The sequence below is a fragment of the Phacochoerus africanus genome, chromosome 1 (assembly GCF_016906955.1).
Source record: "Phacochoerus africanus isolate WHEZ1 chromosome 1, ROS_Pafr_v1, whole genome shotgun sequence".
Taxonomy (NCBI): domain Eukaryota; kingdom Metazoa; phylum Chordata; class Mammalia; order Artiodactyla; family Suidae; genus Phacochoerus; species Phacochoerus africanus.
In genome coordinates, this window is record NC_062544.1 from 213,346,960 (window position 1) to 213,363,637 (window position 16,678).

Genomic DNA, 16,678 nt, shown 5'->3' on the forward strand with positions numbered 1-16,678 from the left:
ATCCATTTTGAGTTTATTTTTGTGTATGGTGTCAGAGAATGTTCTAATTTCATTTTTTTTACATGTAGCTGTCCAGTTTTCCCAGTACCAAAAACTGAAGAGACTGCCTTTTTTCCGTTGTATATTCTTGCCTCCTTAATGAAAGGTTAGTTGACCATAGATGTGTGCATTTATCTCTGAGCTTTCTTTTCTGTTCCATTGATCTATATTTCTGTTTTTGTGCCAGTACCACAGTGTTTTGATGTAGCTTTGTAGTATACTCTGAAGTCAGGGAGCCTGCTTCCCTCCAGTTCCATTCTGCTTTTTCAAGCTTGTTTTGGCTATTCGGGTCTTTTGTGTTTTCATACAAATTTGAAAAAATTTTTTCTTCTAGTTCTGTGAAAAATGCCGTTCATAATATGATAGGGATTGCGTTGACTCTGTAGGTTTCCTTGGATAGTATAGTCATGTTAACAGTATTGATTCTTCCAGTCCAAGAGCATGATCTGTCTTTCCATCTGTTTGTGCCATCCTAGATTTCTTTCATTCGAGTCTCACAGCTTTCAGAGTACAGGTCTTTTGCCTCTTGAATTAAGTTTATTTCTAGGTATTTTATTCTTTTTGATGCGATGGCAATTGGGATTGTTTCCCTATTTTCTCTTTCTGATCTCTTGTTGTTAGCATACAGGAATGCAAGAGATTTCTGTGTATTAATTTTGTATCCTGCAACTTTACTGAATTCATTGATGAGCTCTAGTATTTTTCTGGTACCGTCTTTAGGATTTTCTGTGTATAGTATCATGTCATCTACAAACAGTAGCAGATTTACTTCTTCCTTTCCAATTTAGATTTCTTTTATTTCTTTTTCTCTGATTGCCATAACTAAGACTTCCAAAACTATGTTGAATAAAAGTGATGAGCAGGGACATCTTTATCTTATTCCTGACCTTAGAAATGCTTTTAGCTTTTCATCATTGAGAAGGATATTAGCTGTGAGTTTGTCTTTATTATGACCATGTATAGTCTCTATTATGTTCAGCTATGTTCCCACATGCCTACTTTCTGGAGAGTTGGGAGTTGGATTTTGTCAGAAGCTTTTCTGCATCTGTTGAGATGATCATATGGTTTTTATTCTTCAGACTGTTAGTGTGGTGTATCATACTGATTGATTTGCAGATATTAAGGAATCCTTGCATCCCTGGGATAAATTCTACTTCATCATGGAATCAGAAAATCTGTCTGATTTTGATATCAGGGTGATGGTGGCCTCATAGAATTGAGCTTGGGAGTGTTCCTCCCTCTTCAGTTTTTTTGGAAGAGTTTCAATAGAATAGGTGTTAACTCTTCCCTAAATGTTTGACAGAGGAGTTCCCATTGTGGCTCAGCAGAAACAAACCCAACTAGTATCCATGAGGATGTGGATCCCTAGCTTCACTCAGTGGGTTGGGATCCAGCATTACCTTGAGCTGTGGTGTTGGTAGCAGACACAGCTTGGATCCTGCATTGCCATGGCTGTAGCGTAGGTTTGTCCCTTTTATCACTTTATATCATGCCATGATTCTGGCCTGTGGAGTTTTTGCTGAAAAATCTGCTTATAACCTTATCACGTTTCCCTCATATTATTTACTGCTTTTTCCTTGTTGCTTCTAGTATTTTTTCTTTGTCTTCAGTTTTTGTCAGTTTGATATATGTCTTGGTATGTTCCTCTTTGGATTTCTCCTATCAGAGATTTTCTGTGCTTCCTGATTTTCTCAGACCCCTTTTCTCTTACCTTTCTTTCTGGGCCCCCTAGAATGTGAATGTTGGTATGTTTAATGTTGTCCCAGAGGTCTCTTAGACTGTCCTCATTTCTTTTCTTTTTTCTTCATTCTCTTCCATAGCAGTAATTTCTACTCTTCTATCTTCCAGCTCACTTACTCATTCTTCTGCCTCACTTATTCTACTATTGATTCCTTCTAGGGTATTTTTCATTTCATTTACTGTATTATTTATCTTTGCTTGTTCTTTAAATCTTCTAGATCTTTTAAAAGTATTTCTTGTAACTTCTCAATCTTTGCCTGCGTTCTTTTTCCAAGATCTTGAATCATTTTTACCATCAATACTCTGAATTCATATTCAAGTAGATTGCCTATATCATCTTCACTTGGTTGTTTTTGTGAGTTTTTAATCTTGTCCCTTCATTTGAAGCATATTTTTCTCCTTCCCCGTTTTGAGAAGGGAAGTGGGATTGTGCAGGCCAGAGATCATGGCAAGCAAACCCACTGGAAGAGAGGTGGGCCAGGGATGAGACATGCAAGCTCGCTCCAGAAGGAATGGGCAAGCTAGAGGACAGAGTGAGCAGTCCCACCCAGAAGTGGGGTGGGGTGGGGATCAGGTGCATAGGGACTCACTCTGACTGGAGTGGGTAGGCCAGAGAATGGGATGAACAATCTTGCCCAGAAGAGAGGCAGGCCAGAAATGAGGCACACAAGTTCACTCAGGTGGGAAGGGTGGGACAGTGGTCCGGCAAGCAGACCAGCCCTGGTGGTATTCTACCCTGTGGCCCACAGAGGGTTGCTTGGGAAAGGGGGCTGCAGTGTATGTTCCGCCCCTCACATACAACTCAGTAATGGCACTAAGCCTCCCTGGCTACCTAGGCTTCTTCCTCAAACATTCATAGTTATGGTACTCTGTTCTCCAACCCCTTTTGGGTGCTTTTGCACAACCAGTTGCAGTTCTGTCCCCGAGTATGTTCTGTAAACCTCACATTTCAGCACCTTCCCAGGGGTGTAGATCTCAATTTGCTTCTACTTCTCCTTTCTTTTCTTTTTCTCAGTTTTTCCCCTTTTCCTACCAGTTACATCAAGATCTGTCTTATCCTTTAGGGTGTTTGAATTCTTCTGCCAGCATTCAGTAGGTGTCCGTAAGGATTGTTCCATTTATAGATGTATCCCCAGTGAATTTGTGGGAAGAGTTAGCAACATGCCCTCCTTTTCTGTACCATCTTGATCACTCCCTAGGGGAAGTTTTAAAGAAATTAAACATAACTTTAACCTTGTCACCCAGATTTTACCAAAGAAATCTTATCTTTACAAAAACAACATCAGGAATGTTCATAACAGCCTACTCATAATAAGAATCAAAACAAAATAGATGACAATGAAAAAAATCATGTTGAGTAAACAACACACCACAAAAATACACACTATATCATTCCAGTTATAAGATAATGATGAGCAAGCGACACTAATTTGTATTGATAAAAGTCAAAATCTGATTGCTAATGATTGTACTTACTATTGTAAAGAGGCACAAAGGAGATTACTGTGTTGGTTGGTGGAAAGGTATGTTTGGGGTTGTGGTTTTATGGGTGTATATAGTTGTTGAAAATCCTTCCAACTGAACCATTTAAACTTTTAAAATAATTTACAGCATGAGAAGGGAAGTTAGTTGTAAGAAATGGATGTTTTAAAATGAAATGTTGGGTGAATTAGCTAGTTATTTAGTGAAATAAAATTAGCTTAGAGCCTCACTTCACACCTTGTGTCAAAATAAATTTTCAGTTAGCTTAGGTTTAGGTGTGAAAAACTCAAAACAAAAATAGATGTTTTTTAAATTGTCCAGGTGGAAACACTTTATATGGGTCACTGACATACTAACAGAATATGTTAGATTGACCACAACCTGGATTACTCAAAACATTCCCAGTTTTAGCACTGAAAGCCCCATATCTGGAAACTCCTTTAGGCTTAGTTTTAAAACTGAATGTCCCAGAGAGTCCAGGCCAATTGCTTCCCTGATGTTACTGTAAATTAAATACTGACTTATCTTTGTCAGTATGCATCAGTAATCTTAAGTTTTTTTAATGGTTACTAAATTTCTCAAGGAAATACTCTGAGAGAGGAATGAGAAAAAAAACATGAGAAAAGATATTCAAAACTAAAAGGTAAAAACCCTGGGAGTTCCCTAGTGGTGCAGTGGGTTAGGTATCTGGTGTCACTGCTGTGGCTTGGGTCACTGCTATGGTGTGGTTCAATCCCTGGCCCTGGCATACTTATTTAAGTACCTTTTTACCAACATTTATCTGTTTTCAGTCCTTAGCCTGTATCAAGATCACCTTAAGCCTTATTTAAAAAAAAAAAAAATTCCTGGATTCCATCTCCAGAGTTTTTGATTCATTATGACTTGGGATGGGATCTGATCATTTGTATTTCTAACAAGTTTCCATAAGATACTAATGTTGCTGTTCCTGGGACCAAACCCTGTGAACTCCTCTTCTAAAGACATCCCTGTTATTAATGTTCTTAATGATAACTCACATTACTGAGGAAAGTGTAAATAAGTTATTTAGGAAGAAAGGGGAGTTCCCGTTGTGGTGCAGTGGTTAACGAATCCAACTAGGAACCATGAGGTTGCGGCTTCGGTCCCTGCCCTTGCTCAGTGGGTTAACGATCCGGCGTTGCCATGAGCTGTGGTGTAGGTTGCAGATGCGGCTCGGATCCTGCGTTGCTGTGGCTCTGGCGTAGGCCAGTGGCTACAGCTCCGATTCGACCCCTAGCCTGGGAATCTCCATATGCTGTGCGGGAGAGGCCCAAGAAATAGCAAAAAAGACCAAAAAAAAAAAAAAAGGAAGCAAGGAAGTAAATAATAAGTAAATATAAATAGTAATATTTTATAAAATATTCCCTTTGATATATTCAATTTTGTTTGAGAAAGAAGCTTTTGAAATCAAGATTTAGAACAAATCTTGAACACTGTATTTTTCAATATGGTATGAATGAAGTTTTAAATTACTATTATTTCCAATTATGCCAAGCATAGTGAAAAATACAGTTGCTATTCACTGAAAACTTTATATCATGGAAAGTGGCCCAAGAGACTTCAACAAAAATTTTCTCCTCCATAAAAGCAGTAAGAAAAGTGGCCAAAATTGTTAAAATAAATTTCTTCAGAACTCTAGGAAAATAACCTAAGACAAAGCAATTCAGGAAGGGTTTACTCAAGAATAATTGCTGAATCTCCATGAGAGTGAGCTTTGTGGAGATTTAATGTGCCTACATCCTATCCCTTGCTTTCCATATCCATATTTGCCTTGAATAATAGCCCACATTTACAGTGAATGAGCATCTTTTCCAAAGAACTGTCATAATTTGCCCTCTCTGGTAGTTCTTGGAGCACTATATTTTCCAGGTTCTCTGTATTTGACCTGATTCAGAGTTCCACCAGGGCAAAAGCCTTTTCCTCTGGAGTAATTGCCAAAACATTTACAGACACATTATGGCTCCCTGAGACATTGGATAACAGTTGGGGCTAACCACAGACTGATCAAAAAATTAAAAAGAAAAACTAGAGAATGAAATCTCCATAGGGCCTTTGAAAAGCTCTGACTTATTCCTTGGTATCTAGGAGGACACATGCATGTCCTAGACTATATGCCTGCTCGGGAAAGACCTGAAAAGGTTCTAAATTCTCACTTCTGGCTGAACATGAGGTTCTGTGCAAGAAGGAAGTGAAGACTAAGGCAGTGTTGTATAGCTGAATGTTGGCAGCATTAGCCAACATGCGCACAGCCAGTCAACAAAGAGTCTAGGTATTTAACTCTGTCCAGTCATTATCTGACCATTGAGCTAACCAGGCAGAGACTTCAGTGGCATATAAAACAGAGAATACAAACTGTAGAATTGAGAAAAGTTACCAAATGGCTGTAACAAACAGTAATGTTAATGAGCCCTGAATAGAAGGATAGATCTGATTTCCAGAACTGCTACATTATATTGTTTTAAATGTTAGGTTTTCTATAAAAAACTGAGACATGCAGAGAAAAAAAAAAAACCATACACAGAGGGTAAAAGCAGTCAGTACAAAGTCCCTTTGGAAGCCGAGCATTAGATTTACTAGACATAGGCTTTATAACAGATATTTTAAATATGTTCAAAGAACTATAGGAAGCTATGTCTAAAGACTGAAAGGAAAGTGTAGGAACAATATCTTGCCAAGTAGAGTATATCAAAGAGATTTTCTATTATATAAAAAAAAGGACAAAAACAAATTCTAGTGTTGAAAAGTACAATAAATGAAATTTAAAAATAATCTAGACAAGCTCAACAGTAGATTTTACATGGCAGAAGAATCAGCAAACTTGAAGATATGTCCATTAAGATTATCAAGGCTGGAAAACAGAAAGAAAACAGAATTAAGGAAAATTAACAGAGCCTCAAAGACCTGTGGAGTTACCATTAAGTGTACCAACTGACGTCAGAATGACGGGAGAGTGAGAAAGGGGCAGAAAGAATATTTGAATAAATTATGTCAAAAAAACTTCCCAAGCATTAAGATATTATTTATATGAAAACAGTATCACAAGAGGTGTGGAAGGCAAAGAATTATATATATAAGAGCAAAAGGTTTTTTTTCTTTGTTTTTAGCCACTTAGAGTCAATGAATGGTTCCTTGTTTTTTTTTTGTTTTTTTTTTTTTTGGTCTTTTTGTCTTTTGTTGTTGTTGTTGTTGTTGTTGCTATTTCTTGGGCCACTCCTGCGGCATATGGAGGTTCCCAGGCTAGGGGTTGAATCGGAGCTGTAGCCACCGGCCTACGCCAGAGCCACAGCAACGCAGGATCCGAGCCGCGTCTGCAACCTATACCACAGCTCATGGCAACGCCGGATCCTTAACCCACTGAGCAAGGGCAGGGACCGAACCCGCAACCTCATGGTTCCTAGTCGGATTCGTTAACCACTGCGCCACGACAGGAACGCCACCTTTTTTTTTTTTTTTTTGTAATATCATTGATTTACAGTTTGCCAATTTCTACTGTACAACAGAGTGACTCAGTCATACATACATATACATTCTTTTCTTCATATTCTTTTACATCATGGTCTATCCCAGAAGATTCAGTGTAGTTCCCTGTGTTATACAGTAGGACCTTGTTGTTTATCCATTCTAAATGTAATAGTTTGCATCTACTAACCCCAAACTCCCAGTCCAACTAGGAACCATGAGGTTGCAGGTTCGATCCCTGGCCTTGCTCAGTGGGTTAAGGATCCAGCGTTGCCGTGAGCTGTGGTGTAGGTTGCAGATGCGGCTCGGATCCTGCGTTGCCATGGCTCTGGCGTGGGCCGGTGGCTACAGCTCCGATTCAACCCCTAGCCTGGGAACCTCCATATGCTGCAGAAGCGGCCCAAAGAAATAGCAAAAAGACAAAAAAAAAAAAAAGAAAGAAAAAGAAAAAAAGAAAGAAGGAAAGATCATCTCTTGTTTGCAGCTGCCAAAAGAACTATCAGAGCTAATAAACAAGCTCAGCAAGTTTGCAGGACAGTGGATCACTGTACAGTTTTGTTTCCATATACCAGCGTTGAATAACCTGAGAATGAAATTAAGAAAACAATTCTATTTAAAGTGGTATCAAAAAGAGTAAATTTAGGAGTTCCCGTCATGGCTCAGTGGTTAATGAATCCAACCTGGAACCATGAGGTTTCAGGTTTGATCCCTGGCCTTGATCAGTGGGTTAAGGAACCAGCATTGCCATGAGCTGTGGTGTAGGTTGCAGACGCGGCTCAGATCCCGCATTGCTGTGGCTCTGACGTAGGCCGGCGGCTACAGCTCTGATTAGACCCCTAGCCTGGGAATCTCCATATGCCATGGGAGTGGCCCTAGAAAAGGCAAAAAGACCCAAAAAAAAAGAATTAACAAAATGGATAAACAAAGTATGGAATATCCATATAATGGAGTATTATTCAGCCATAATAAGTAATGAAGTACTGGAACAGGCTAAAACAGGGATGAACCATGAAAATAAGTAAAAGAAGCTAAACACAAATATCACATGTTATATTTATTTAAAATGTACAGAATAGACAAGTCCTTAAAGTGGTGATTGCCAAGGACTAAGGGGAGAGAGAAGAAGGGAATGAATACTAATGGTAGTGGGGTTTGAGGGAGGCTGATGAAAATGTTTTAGAATTAGAGCATAGTAAATCAAAAAACTACCATGAGATACCACCTCACACCAGTCAGAATGGCCGTCATTAATAAGTCCATAAATAAAAAATGCTGGAGGGGATGTGGAGAAAAGGGAACTCTCCTGCACTGTTGGTGGGAATGTAAGCTGGTACAACCACTATGGAGATCAGTATGGAGATACCTTAGAAATCTATACCTAGAACTACCATGTGACCCAGCAGTCCCACTCTTGGGCACATATCTGGACAAAACTTTCCTTAAAAAAAGACACATGACCCGCATGTTCATTGCAGCTCTATTCACAATAGCCAAGACATGGAAACAACCCAAATGTCCATTGACAGACAATTGGATTAGGAAGATGTCTATATACACAGTGGAATACTACTCAGCCATAAAAAAGAACAAAATAATGCCATTCGCAGCAACATGGATGGAACTAGAGACTCCCATACTGAGTGAAAGAGAGAGATAAATACCATATGATATCACTTATATCTGGAATCTAATATAAGGCACAAATGAACCTTTCCACAGAAAAGAAAAGAAAATCATGGACTTGGACAATAGACTTGTGGTTGCCAAGGGGGAGAGGGAGGGAGTGGGGTGGTTGGGGAGCTTGGGGTTAATAGATACAAACTATTGCCTTTGGAATGGATTAGCAATGAGATCCTGCTGTGTAGCACTTGGAACTCTGTCTAGTCACTTATGATGGAGCATGATAAATGTGTGAAAATAGAATGTGTACATGTATGTGTAACTGGGTCACCATGCTGTACAGTAGAAAAAAAAATTGTGTTGGGGAAGTAACTATTAAAAAAATAACAATAATAGAATTGGAGCATAGTGATGGTTGCACATGCTTGTTGATATACTAAAACAATGAATTATTAAAAATGCATTATATGGAAATTATATCTCCATGGTCTAAGTGTTAGTTGTGTTTTGTTTTGTTTCTTACCCTGTCTATTTAGATAGTATGTCTCTCAGCACTAGGAGTTCTTCTAAAATATCCTTTATTATGTATTCCCTTAAAATGGTGTTACTTAAGAACATTTTTAATTTGTAGTCTTGTTAACAGATTACTGTCTTTTCAGTCTCTCTAGGTTGTCTTCAGATCTTTTCTGTAGCAAAAGGATTTGATGCTCAGGAATGATTCATTAAAAATTATGATCTTTTCTGTAATAAACTATGAAAGTTTATCTACCTTTTATATTTTTTCTCTAATTTGTTCTCCTGAGGATTAGGGAGATTTTTCTTTATGTACACATTGTGTTGATTTTTTATAGCCTTCAGCTAGAGATACATTCTGTAATAAAACTATGTTATTTTACATATGTTTAGATTAAGGCATTTGGACTATGATCTTCATTTGTGAGGTATATGCACATTTTAGTTAAATAATATCCTATATTTATAGATAATATAAAACATCAGGTCTTTACCTGTTTAAAATATTCTTTTATGTAAATTTTATGATCCCAAGAATTTCTAGGCTATAGTCAGATTTCTCAAAATTGGTATGTAATCTTTAACACGTTTTAGATTAGATGCTGAAGAAACAAGCTTTCATATAAAAATTGCCTGACAGTTCTTTTTCCTTTCCAAAAATATTCAGTGACAACCCAATGTTTGCTATGTTTTATTTGATACTTCTTAAGGGGAAAAGCTAACTTAAATATTTAAAGTTTGTTACATTTCAGGTCTAGTGCTCACATTAGTTTCCTAGTAGGTTTTTCTTGTAGTGGAAAAGGTTCAGTCTCTAAAGATAGTGTACCTTGCGCTGTGGTTGGTACTGGCAGCATTTCAGAAATAAGAATTAAGTTGTTTATTCTTCTGGAGTGGGATTGATCACCTCATGATTATTGCACCCAAGGAAGATCCTTGAGTTCAGAAAATGTCTCCTTACTCTTTTAATAACATTTACTGTATTTCAGTGTCCTTGAAATCTGAGCTTTTTAAATACTTTTAAGTAACTGTTTTCCTATTACTCCAAAAGAAGTAAGCTTTAGTTTGGGAAAGGAAGGAGGAGAAGTGAAACTGAGATGAGTAATTTTGAAAATGTGGCAGGAGTTGAAAGGATGCTACAAACCAGATGAATTTCCTTCCTTTTGCTTGAGTTACTAGTGAAATGAAGTGTGCAAAATGATGACACTTGTTGATTTTCAGTTTATCAGATTTCTCAAGTGATCGATAGGCTTCTAGAAAACCTAGAGGGAAATGTTTTGGTTTTGTTCACTTGACAGTAAACAAAGTATTTTTAGTGAATAAAATAGTTTTGATAGTAATCTTTTTTTTAACTGTACAATATCTTTTTAGTAAATCATAGCAAGAAAATATTTTAGTGATAAAATAATTGCAAGTAATTTTTTAAAATATATCTCTATTCTAAAGACAGGCTATGTGTTTTCTAATCAGCATGATGATTTTCTTTCAAATTTAAGATCTGGTTTGATTTACAGGTAAACAGTGTTGACCTCAGAACTGCCAGCCATGAGCAGGCAGCAGCTGCTTTAAAAAATGCTGGCCAGGCTGTCACAATTGTTGCACAATACCGACCTGAAGGTAATAAATTCTTGCTGTGTATATTTATTTTTTATTTCAGTTTTTAGAAGTCTTCCTCTTAATGTTTAACTTCTATGCTTAACTTTCTTTTTATGTTTTTGCCTAATTTATTAATCTATTATTATTCATTGAGCCTGAACGTCATTCACTATCCAAATCCAAGTGTTTTTAATATAGTGTGGGAACTTGTATCTGGCAGTCCTTTGAGTATTTCACTGTTACTTGCATTAATTTTCAAGTGTTTATTTTTTTTAATTTATCATCTAACCAAACACATACCTTTTACACAGTGATTAAAAAGCAAAGATAGTAATTTTGCCAAAGAAAATTTGGTTATCCCAATTTTTTCTAACTTTTAAATTAGAGTATATTTATTTGTATGAAGGTTTAAGATATGTTTCCAGTAGCCTTTATTGTTACTTAAAGAGAAAAAAAAGTTTGGGATGTCATATGTTTCTAAATAGTGAAGTATCATGGTAATGACCTTCCCAAGTTCCTAGAGGGAGAAGGTGGCAATGGAAAATTTGAAGTCATGCCATGTTAAACATACATAAGACTCTAGTGTACATCAACATAACCACTTCACTAAAACCTCAGTGGAATTTAAAAAGCATGAACGCCCAAAAGAATATGTAATATACTAGTTAATGTTCATAAACAAGGTGAAGAAGGAAAGAATGTTGTGACTAAAGGTGCTAGGTGAAGCATTGTATAATTTAGCAAGTTACATTTATTATTCTTTTCTTGGAGTGGAATTTATTTCTGTAACAAAACCTCTTAGGTGTTTTCCCTGATCAAAGTGGCATGTTGGGCATTGCTTGCTATTTCATAATAAAATTTTTCTTATAAACCTCAGCATTAAAGTTCAGTAACTGAATAAGAATAAATTCAGTTATGTAAGGGTTAAGTTCCAAATAAATCACATTAATCAAGCAAATAGGGACTAATGTATGAAGTCAGAATGGCAATTTATTAATTTTTGTGAGAAACAAAACTGCCAGTTGGGACTGAACATACTTTTATCTCTGGCCAACACCTTCTTGCCCTATAGGTATATTATATGGAAACCAAATTATAATCACTGGTTGCTTAATATTATATAGAAAGCCTCTCATTTATATGTTTATGAGAAATACAGACTATTTAGATATGACTAAGGGTAAGTCAGTTATCTGGCCCTTGACCTCAAAAGCAACAAGGAAAATAAAATATAAATACATACTTCTACCCATACAGCTTCACCTCACATTAAGTAAAACACAGGCAAATGCTACTTAAGCAGGTTGAGATCTGGCAAACGCTATATGGACAGAGGGGAAGACTAAAAACATGGAATGTTGACAGTGTTCACTGGTAGCAGAACTTATGACAGAAAATTGTACTTCCTAAAGGTGAGGAGCTCTTTTTTTTTTTTTTTTTTTTTTTTTTGCTTTTTAAGGTCGCACTAGCAGCGTATGGAGGTACCCAGGCTAGGGGTTGAAATGGAGCTACAGCTGCTGGCCTACACTGGCACACAGCCACAAAAAGCCAGATCCGAGCCACATCTGCAGCCTACACCGCAGCTCACAGCAACACCAGATCCTTAACCCACTGAGCAGGGCCAGGGATCAAACCTGCAACCTCATGGTTCCTAATCAGATTCGTTTCCACTGTGCCACGATGGGAACTCCCGGGGGCTCATTTTTGAGGTATAAAAACATACCTTGTTTATGGCATGCCATACAGAAATTAGTGTGAGCAAGTTAGAGCAGAAGCCATCCTGGATGTGGTTTTGTTTAAAGAAATAAAGAACCCATATATGGTTAAAGCTTTCTGTCCTAATAGCATTTGACAGTCTTTTGGTTTTAAAGGCTGTAAAAATAACCTGTATTTTATCTGCCTGCTGCACCTCAAACTTTCTGGTCTAGGCAAACATTCAGTAATAAGCAATTTAAAGGAACTGGCCTCGTTTTCATGCAAAAATATTAGTGAGAAGAGATGGAAACATACAGCAAAGCTTAGCAAGAATTGAAGGTTAGTCACACACATACATATAAAAAATTAGCACCAAAAAATAGCACAAATCAGATGAAAATTTGATTTTAATGTTTTTTAAAAATGTATGGATTCACTTATTTGAAAGAAGACTGCAAAGTAGATATGTAAAGAACTATATAGGAAGAGGTGGCTTAACAACCAGAAGAGATTAATTTTGAGCTAGCAGAACCCAGGAGAGAAGAAGAAAGCAAACCATGTTCTTAAATTGGAACACAATGGCAAAGAGACACTGCAGAAAAATCAATGTTGGGAGTTCCTTTTGTGGCTCAGCAACAAACCCGACCAGTATCCATGCGGACCCAGGCGCAGTCCTTGGCATTGCTCAGTGGGTTAAGGATCCGGTGTTAATGTGGGCTGTAGTGTAGGTCTAAGACACGGCTTGGATCCCTTGTGGCTGTGCATAGGCTGGCATCTGCAGTTCCAATTCAACCCTTAGCCTGAACTTCTGTATGCCACGGGTGCTGCCCTAAAAAGCAAAAAAAGAAAAAGAAAGATAAAAGAAAATTCAATAGGGGACATAGAGGGTACAATAGGAAAAGTGAACAAAATTAAATAAAAACAACTTTAGATAGAAAAGACAGGCAATAATATATATACAGCATATACATAGACTTTCTGAAGAAAGTATATTTCTTTAAGAGAATAAATGCTTAAAATTATAATATAGTCAAGAAAACTTTCCTGAATTAAAAAGAAGTGACTCAAGACTCAGCATGATATAGAGAAAATTGACTCATAATGGTCAAAATTCAGACATACTCTCGTTAATGTTTATCAAAAAGCAGTCTTCTGAGACCCAGTTAAAAATATTAGGTTATTAATAAAGAGGTAAAAAATCAATAAAAGAACCGTTGTAATGCTTAGTGAGCCTAGATCAGAACAAGGATCATTAATTTTACTATTTTTATGTTTAGTGACTTAACTAAGCCTAATATACCCCTTTATGCTCTAGGTATACTTGCCCACTGATAGTTGGTAAGGATGGGCTACCCTTTTCCTAGAATAGTTATTGAGCTTATCTTCTGGGGTTTTGTTTTGTTTTCTTCTATTTTGTGATTTGTACACTTCCATGTGAACCTTTCATACTTTTTCTATAGTTATATTCAAAATTTAACTATTCTAGTCTTGATTGAGCCATTTTTGTATCAAGGAGAATTTGCAGTCTACTTCGAGGATTATTCAGGTAGCTGCTATCTAGCAGACGTGTTTCCAGGTTAGATCTTTATGTTAATTATTCTTATGTATATATCTTTTTTTCCAAACATCTCCTAAACACCAGACTTTTATGTCCTATTTGATTTCTCCAACAGTATTTATCCTTAATGTTTGAAGTTGAGTATGTCTAAAATAATTCTTTTACTCTCTCAGTAAATAGCACTTCCATTGATGCTTAAATCAGAAGCCCAGGAGTCATCCTTGACCTCTCTTGCCTTTTTTCAACCTGTATGTCTGAGCCACTACCCTAACTAAACCCACTATCATGTCTTAGGTAAACTATTCTAAGAGCCTCTTTCAAGTCTCCTTACTTTTTTTCTTGACTTTCTCCAATCCATTCATCAACCAAAACAATCTTTCTAAAAATCAAAGAATGAATTGTATAATTTCCCACTTAAAACACTTCTCATTATACTTTGAATAAAATCTAAACCCTTTAATAGGGTGTGCAAATCCCTGTATGACTGAGCACAGCACAATACATGTGGCTTCACTTCATGCCCTCTCCTCCTTCCTTTTGCTCCTTAAGCTCTTAACCATACAGGTTTTCTTTCAGACCCTTGATTATACCAGGTATTTTCCTAATTCTCTGTGCATTCTGTTTGTTTTTAGAATATTCTTTCCCTCTATCCTTTTTGCAGTTAGCTCCTTCTCATGATTTCATTTCTCATAGCACTGTGATATTTTCCTTTATAACACTTAACACAGTTTATAATTGTATGTTTATTTAGATACCTATTTTGTGTGTATGTTTTAATTTAAGCCTTGCTCTAGAGCCTTATGAAACACATAGCTATATCCCTACAGACCCAAATAACAAGGAGAGTAAAAGCTAGGATTCGGTCCCAGGTCTGTTGCTTTCAAAATCTAGGTACTTTTCACTGGGAATATTATAATGTGTGTTTAGTCTGGAAATTTTGATTTATACTGTATTCTTTTACCACAGCTAGAGTGTCACTGCCTAATAAACACAAGATAAGTACCAATAGAGTACAGAAGTCAGATGTTGCCTCAGGAATTCAAAAGAAAGTAAATCATATTGCCTGCCATGAGAAAAGAGTAGGATTGGGGCTTAACTGGAAACCTAAGAAATGGATAGACTTTAAGTGGACAGAGAGAAGAAATGACATTCTAGAAATCATAACAGAAGACCAGAGATAAGAGAGTTAAAATGTGAAAGCATGTTTTGGGTACTTTGAAAACTTACCTGTCCTTCTTGCTATATTGCTGCTTACCTTACATTTGTTTATTAGTCAGTGACACGATGACTTTATGTTTTATTTTAATACTAATTACGTAGTTTTAACAAATGTATTTTTGTTGTACAGCACTTAAAAAAAATTTCCACATCATCAGTGTGTAACTGCTATGAGGGCCAAGGATGTAAATTGAAGATAAGACTCAGATTTTCTTTCTCAGTGAGCTGGCTATTCTGTGAAGTACAAAAGGACACCTGACAGTCTGATAATCAGTCATCTCCTTGCAGTTAGTATCTTCACTTTACTTATGACAAATCTTTTGGGATTCTCTGCTTCATTGGTATTCTGACATACATATATACAGGCAGACAGACAGAGCAAAGAGGTAAGCTTTTTGGTAGAGTAAGTTTTTATCTTTTAGGACTTATAGCTTGCCTATCAGTCTTCCATGAAAACTGTTATGGGTTTTTCAGCTTGAAAAACTTTGAACTTTCATGCCTTAGACTCTAAGTATAAAAAAAAAAATCTGTACAAAACATTTCAAATGATGTTCTCTCCTAGCTCCTCTCAGTTTTGCTAACTCCAAAGACAAGCATCAGTTCATTTTTTAGAGCTTTACCACTAATCATTTTGGGGAATCATAATCAGAAGTCAAACATGGGCATGAGAATTACTGTTCTAGTTTTTTTACTCTATATCCAGAAGGTATAGAATTTTGACAAGTGGTTCCTGATCTATAGTTAAAGAATTTCCTTTGGGTTGAGTGATAGACTATAAAAGAAAAAACTGTGTGCCAGGCATCCAACCATGTACATTTATTAACTTTTAATTCCCATAAAACCCTATAAACTGGGCAGTTACCATCATTTTACATTACAGTTGAGTAAACTCAGGCACAAAAAGCTTAAGTAGAGAGTTCCTGTTATGTCTCAGCAGGTTAAGGACCTGATGTTGTCTCTCTAAGGATGTGGGTTCAATTCCTGGCCTTGCTCAGTGGCTTAAGGATCTGATGTTTCCACAAGCTGCAACATAGGTCACAGATGAAGCTCATATCTGGTGTTGGTATAGGTCTCAGCTGCAGCTCTGATTTGACCTCTAGCCTGGGAACTCCCATATGCTACAGGCACTGCCCCAAAAAGAAAAAGAAAAAAAAATGGTTAAGTAACTTGCTGGTTACACAGCTTTTCCAGTGGTCAAGATTTCTTCTTGTTCTACGTAGATAAGGAAAAACTTTTCCTGTACCCTTTTAGTTTCAGTAGCTGGGTAAATTAATTCACAGTTAACTGACAGAGACAGATAGATAGAAGAAAAGAATTTATTTTGTATGCATGCAGGGAACCAGCAAAAGAAGTAGCCAGCTCATTAAATGGTTAAAGGCATACTAACAGTATGGAAAAGGGAGTGGGGAGAAAAGCCTTTTATGGGGAAAACTAAAAAAGGTTTCTTAAGGAAAGAAAAGTATGTTTTTAGGAAAAAGTTTGTGATAGTGTTTGTCTCTACCATATTGAGTGGTCTTTCCATCTTCAGGGCTATAAAACTTCCCAAGAGAAAAGATTTAAACAACCTCATTTCCCAGAAGTTGCTGCTTTTAGTCAGATTAGGAAAAATCTAAGGAGGCTTTTTTCTGCAATTGTTGAATCTCAAGTGTGTTCAGCTTAAAATTATCTCTGTGACAACTCCAAGGTTCCAATTGATGCCCATACCTTGAACATCTCTCAACCACAGATTAAAGCTGCATCCCT

The 16,678-nt window shown here is 36.8% G+C and overlaps 1 protein-coding gene across 12 annotated transcripts in view; it reads left to right on the forward strand.

Annotated features, from left to right (window-relative positions):
* DLG1 (discs large MAGUK scaffold protein 1) overlaps positions 1–16,678 on the forward strand; it is a 257,730-nt gene that overhangs the window by 166,933 nt on the left and 74,119 nt on the right. For 10 of the 12 annotated variants that reach the window (XM_047789292.1, XM_047789308.1, XM_047789319.1 and 7 more), the window contains one exon: positions 10,383–10,485. In XM_047789292.1, the coding sequence (XP_047645248.1) occupies positions 10,383–10,485 (103 nt within the window). Of the gene's footprint in view, positions 1–10,382; positions 10,486–15,123; positions 15,223–15,298; positions 15,322–16,678 lie in introns of those variants that run through there. The other 2 variants (XM_047789383.1, XM_047789393.1) reach the window with 2 other exon arrangements.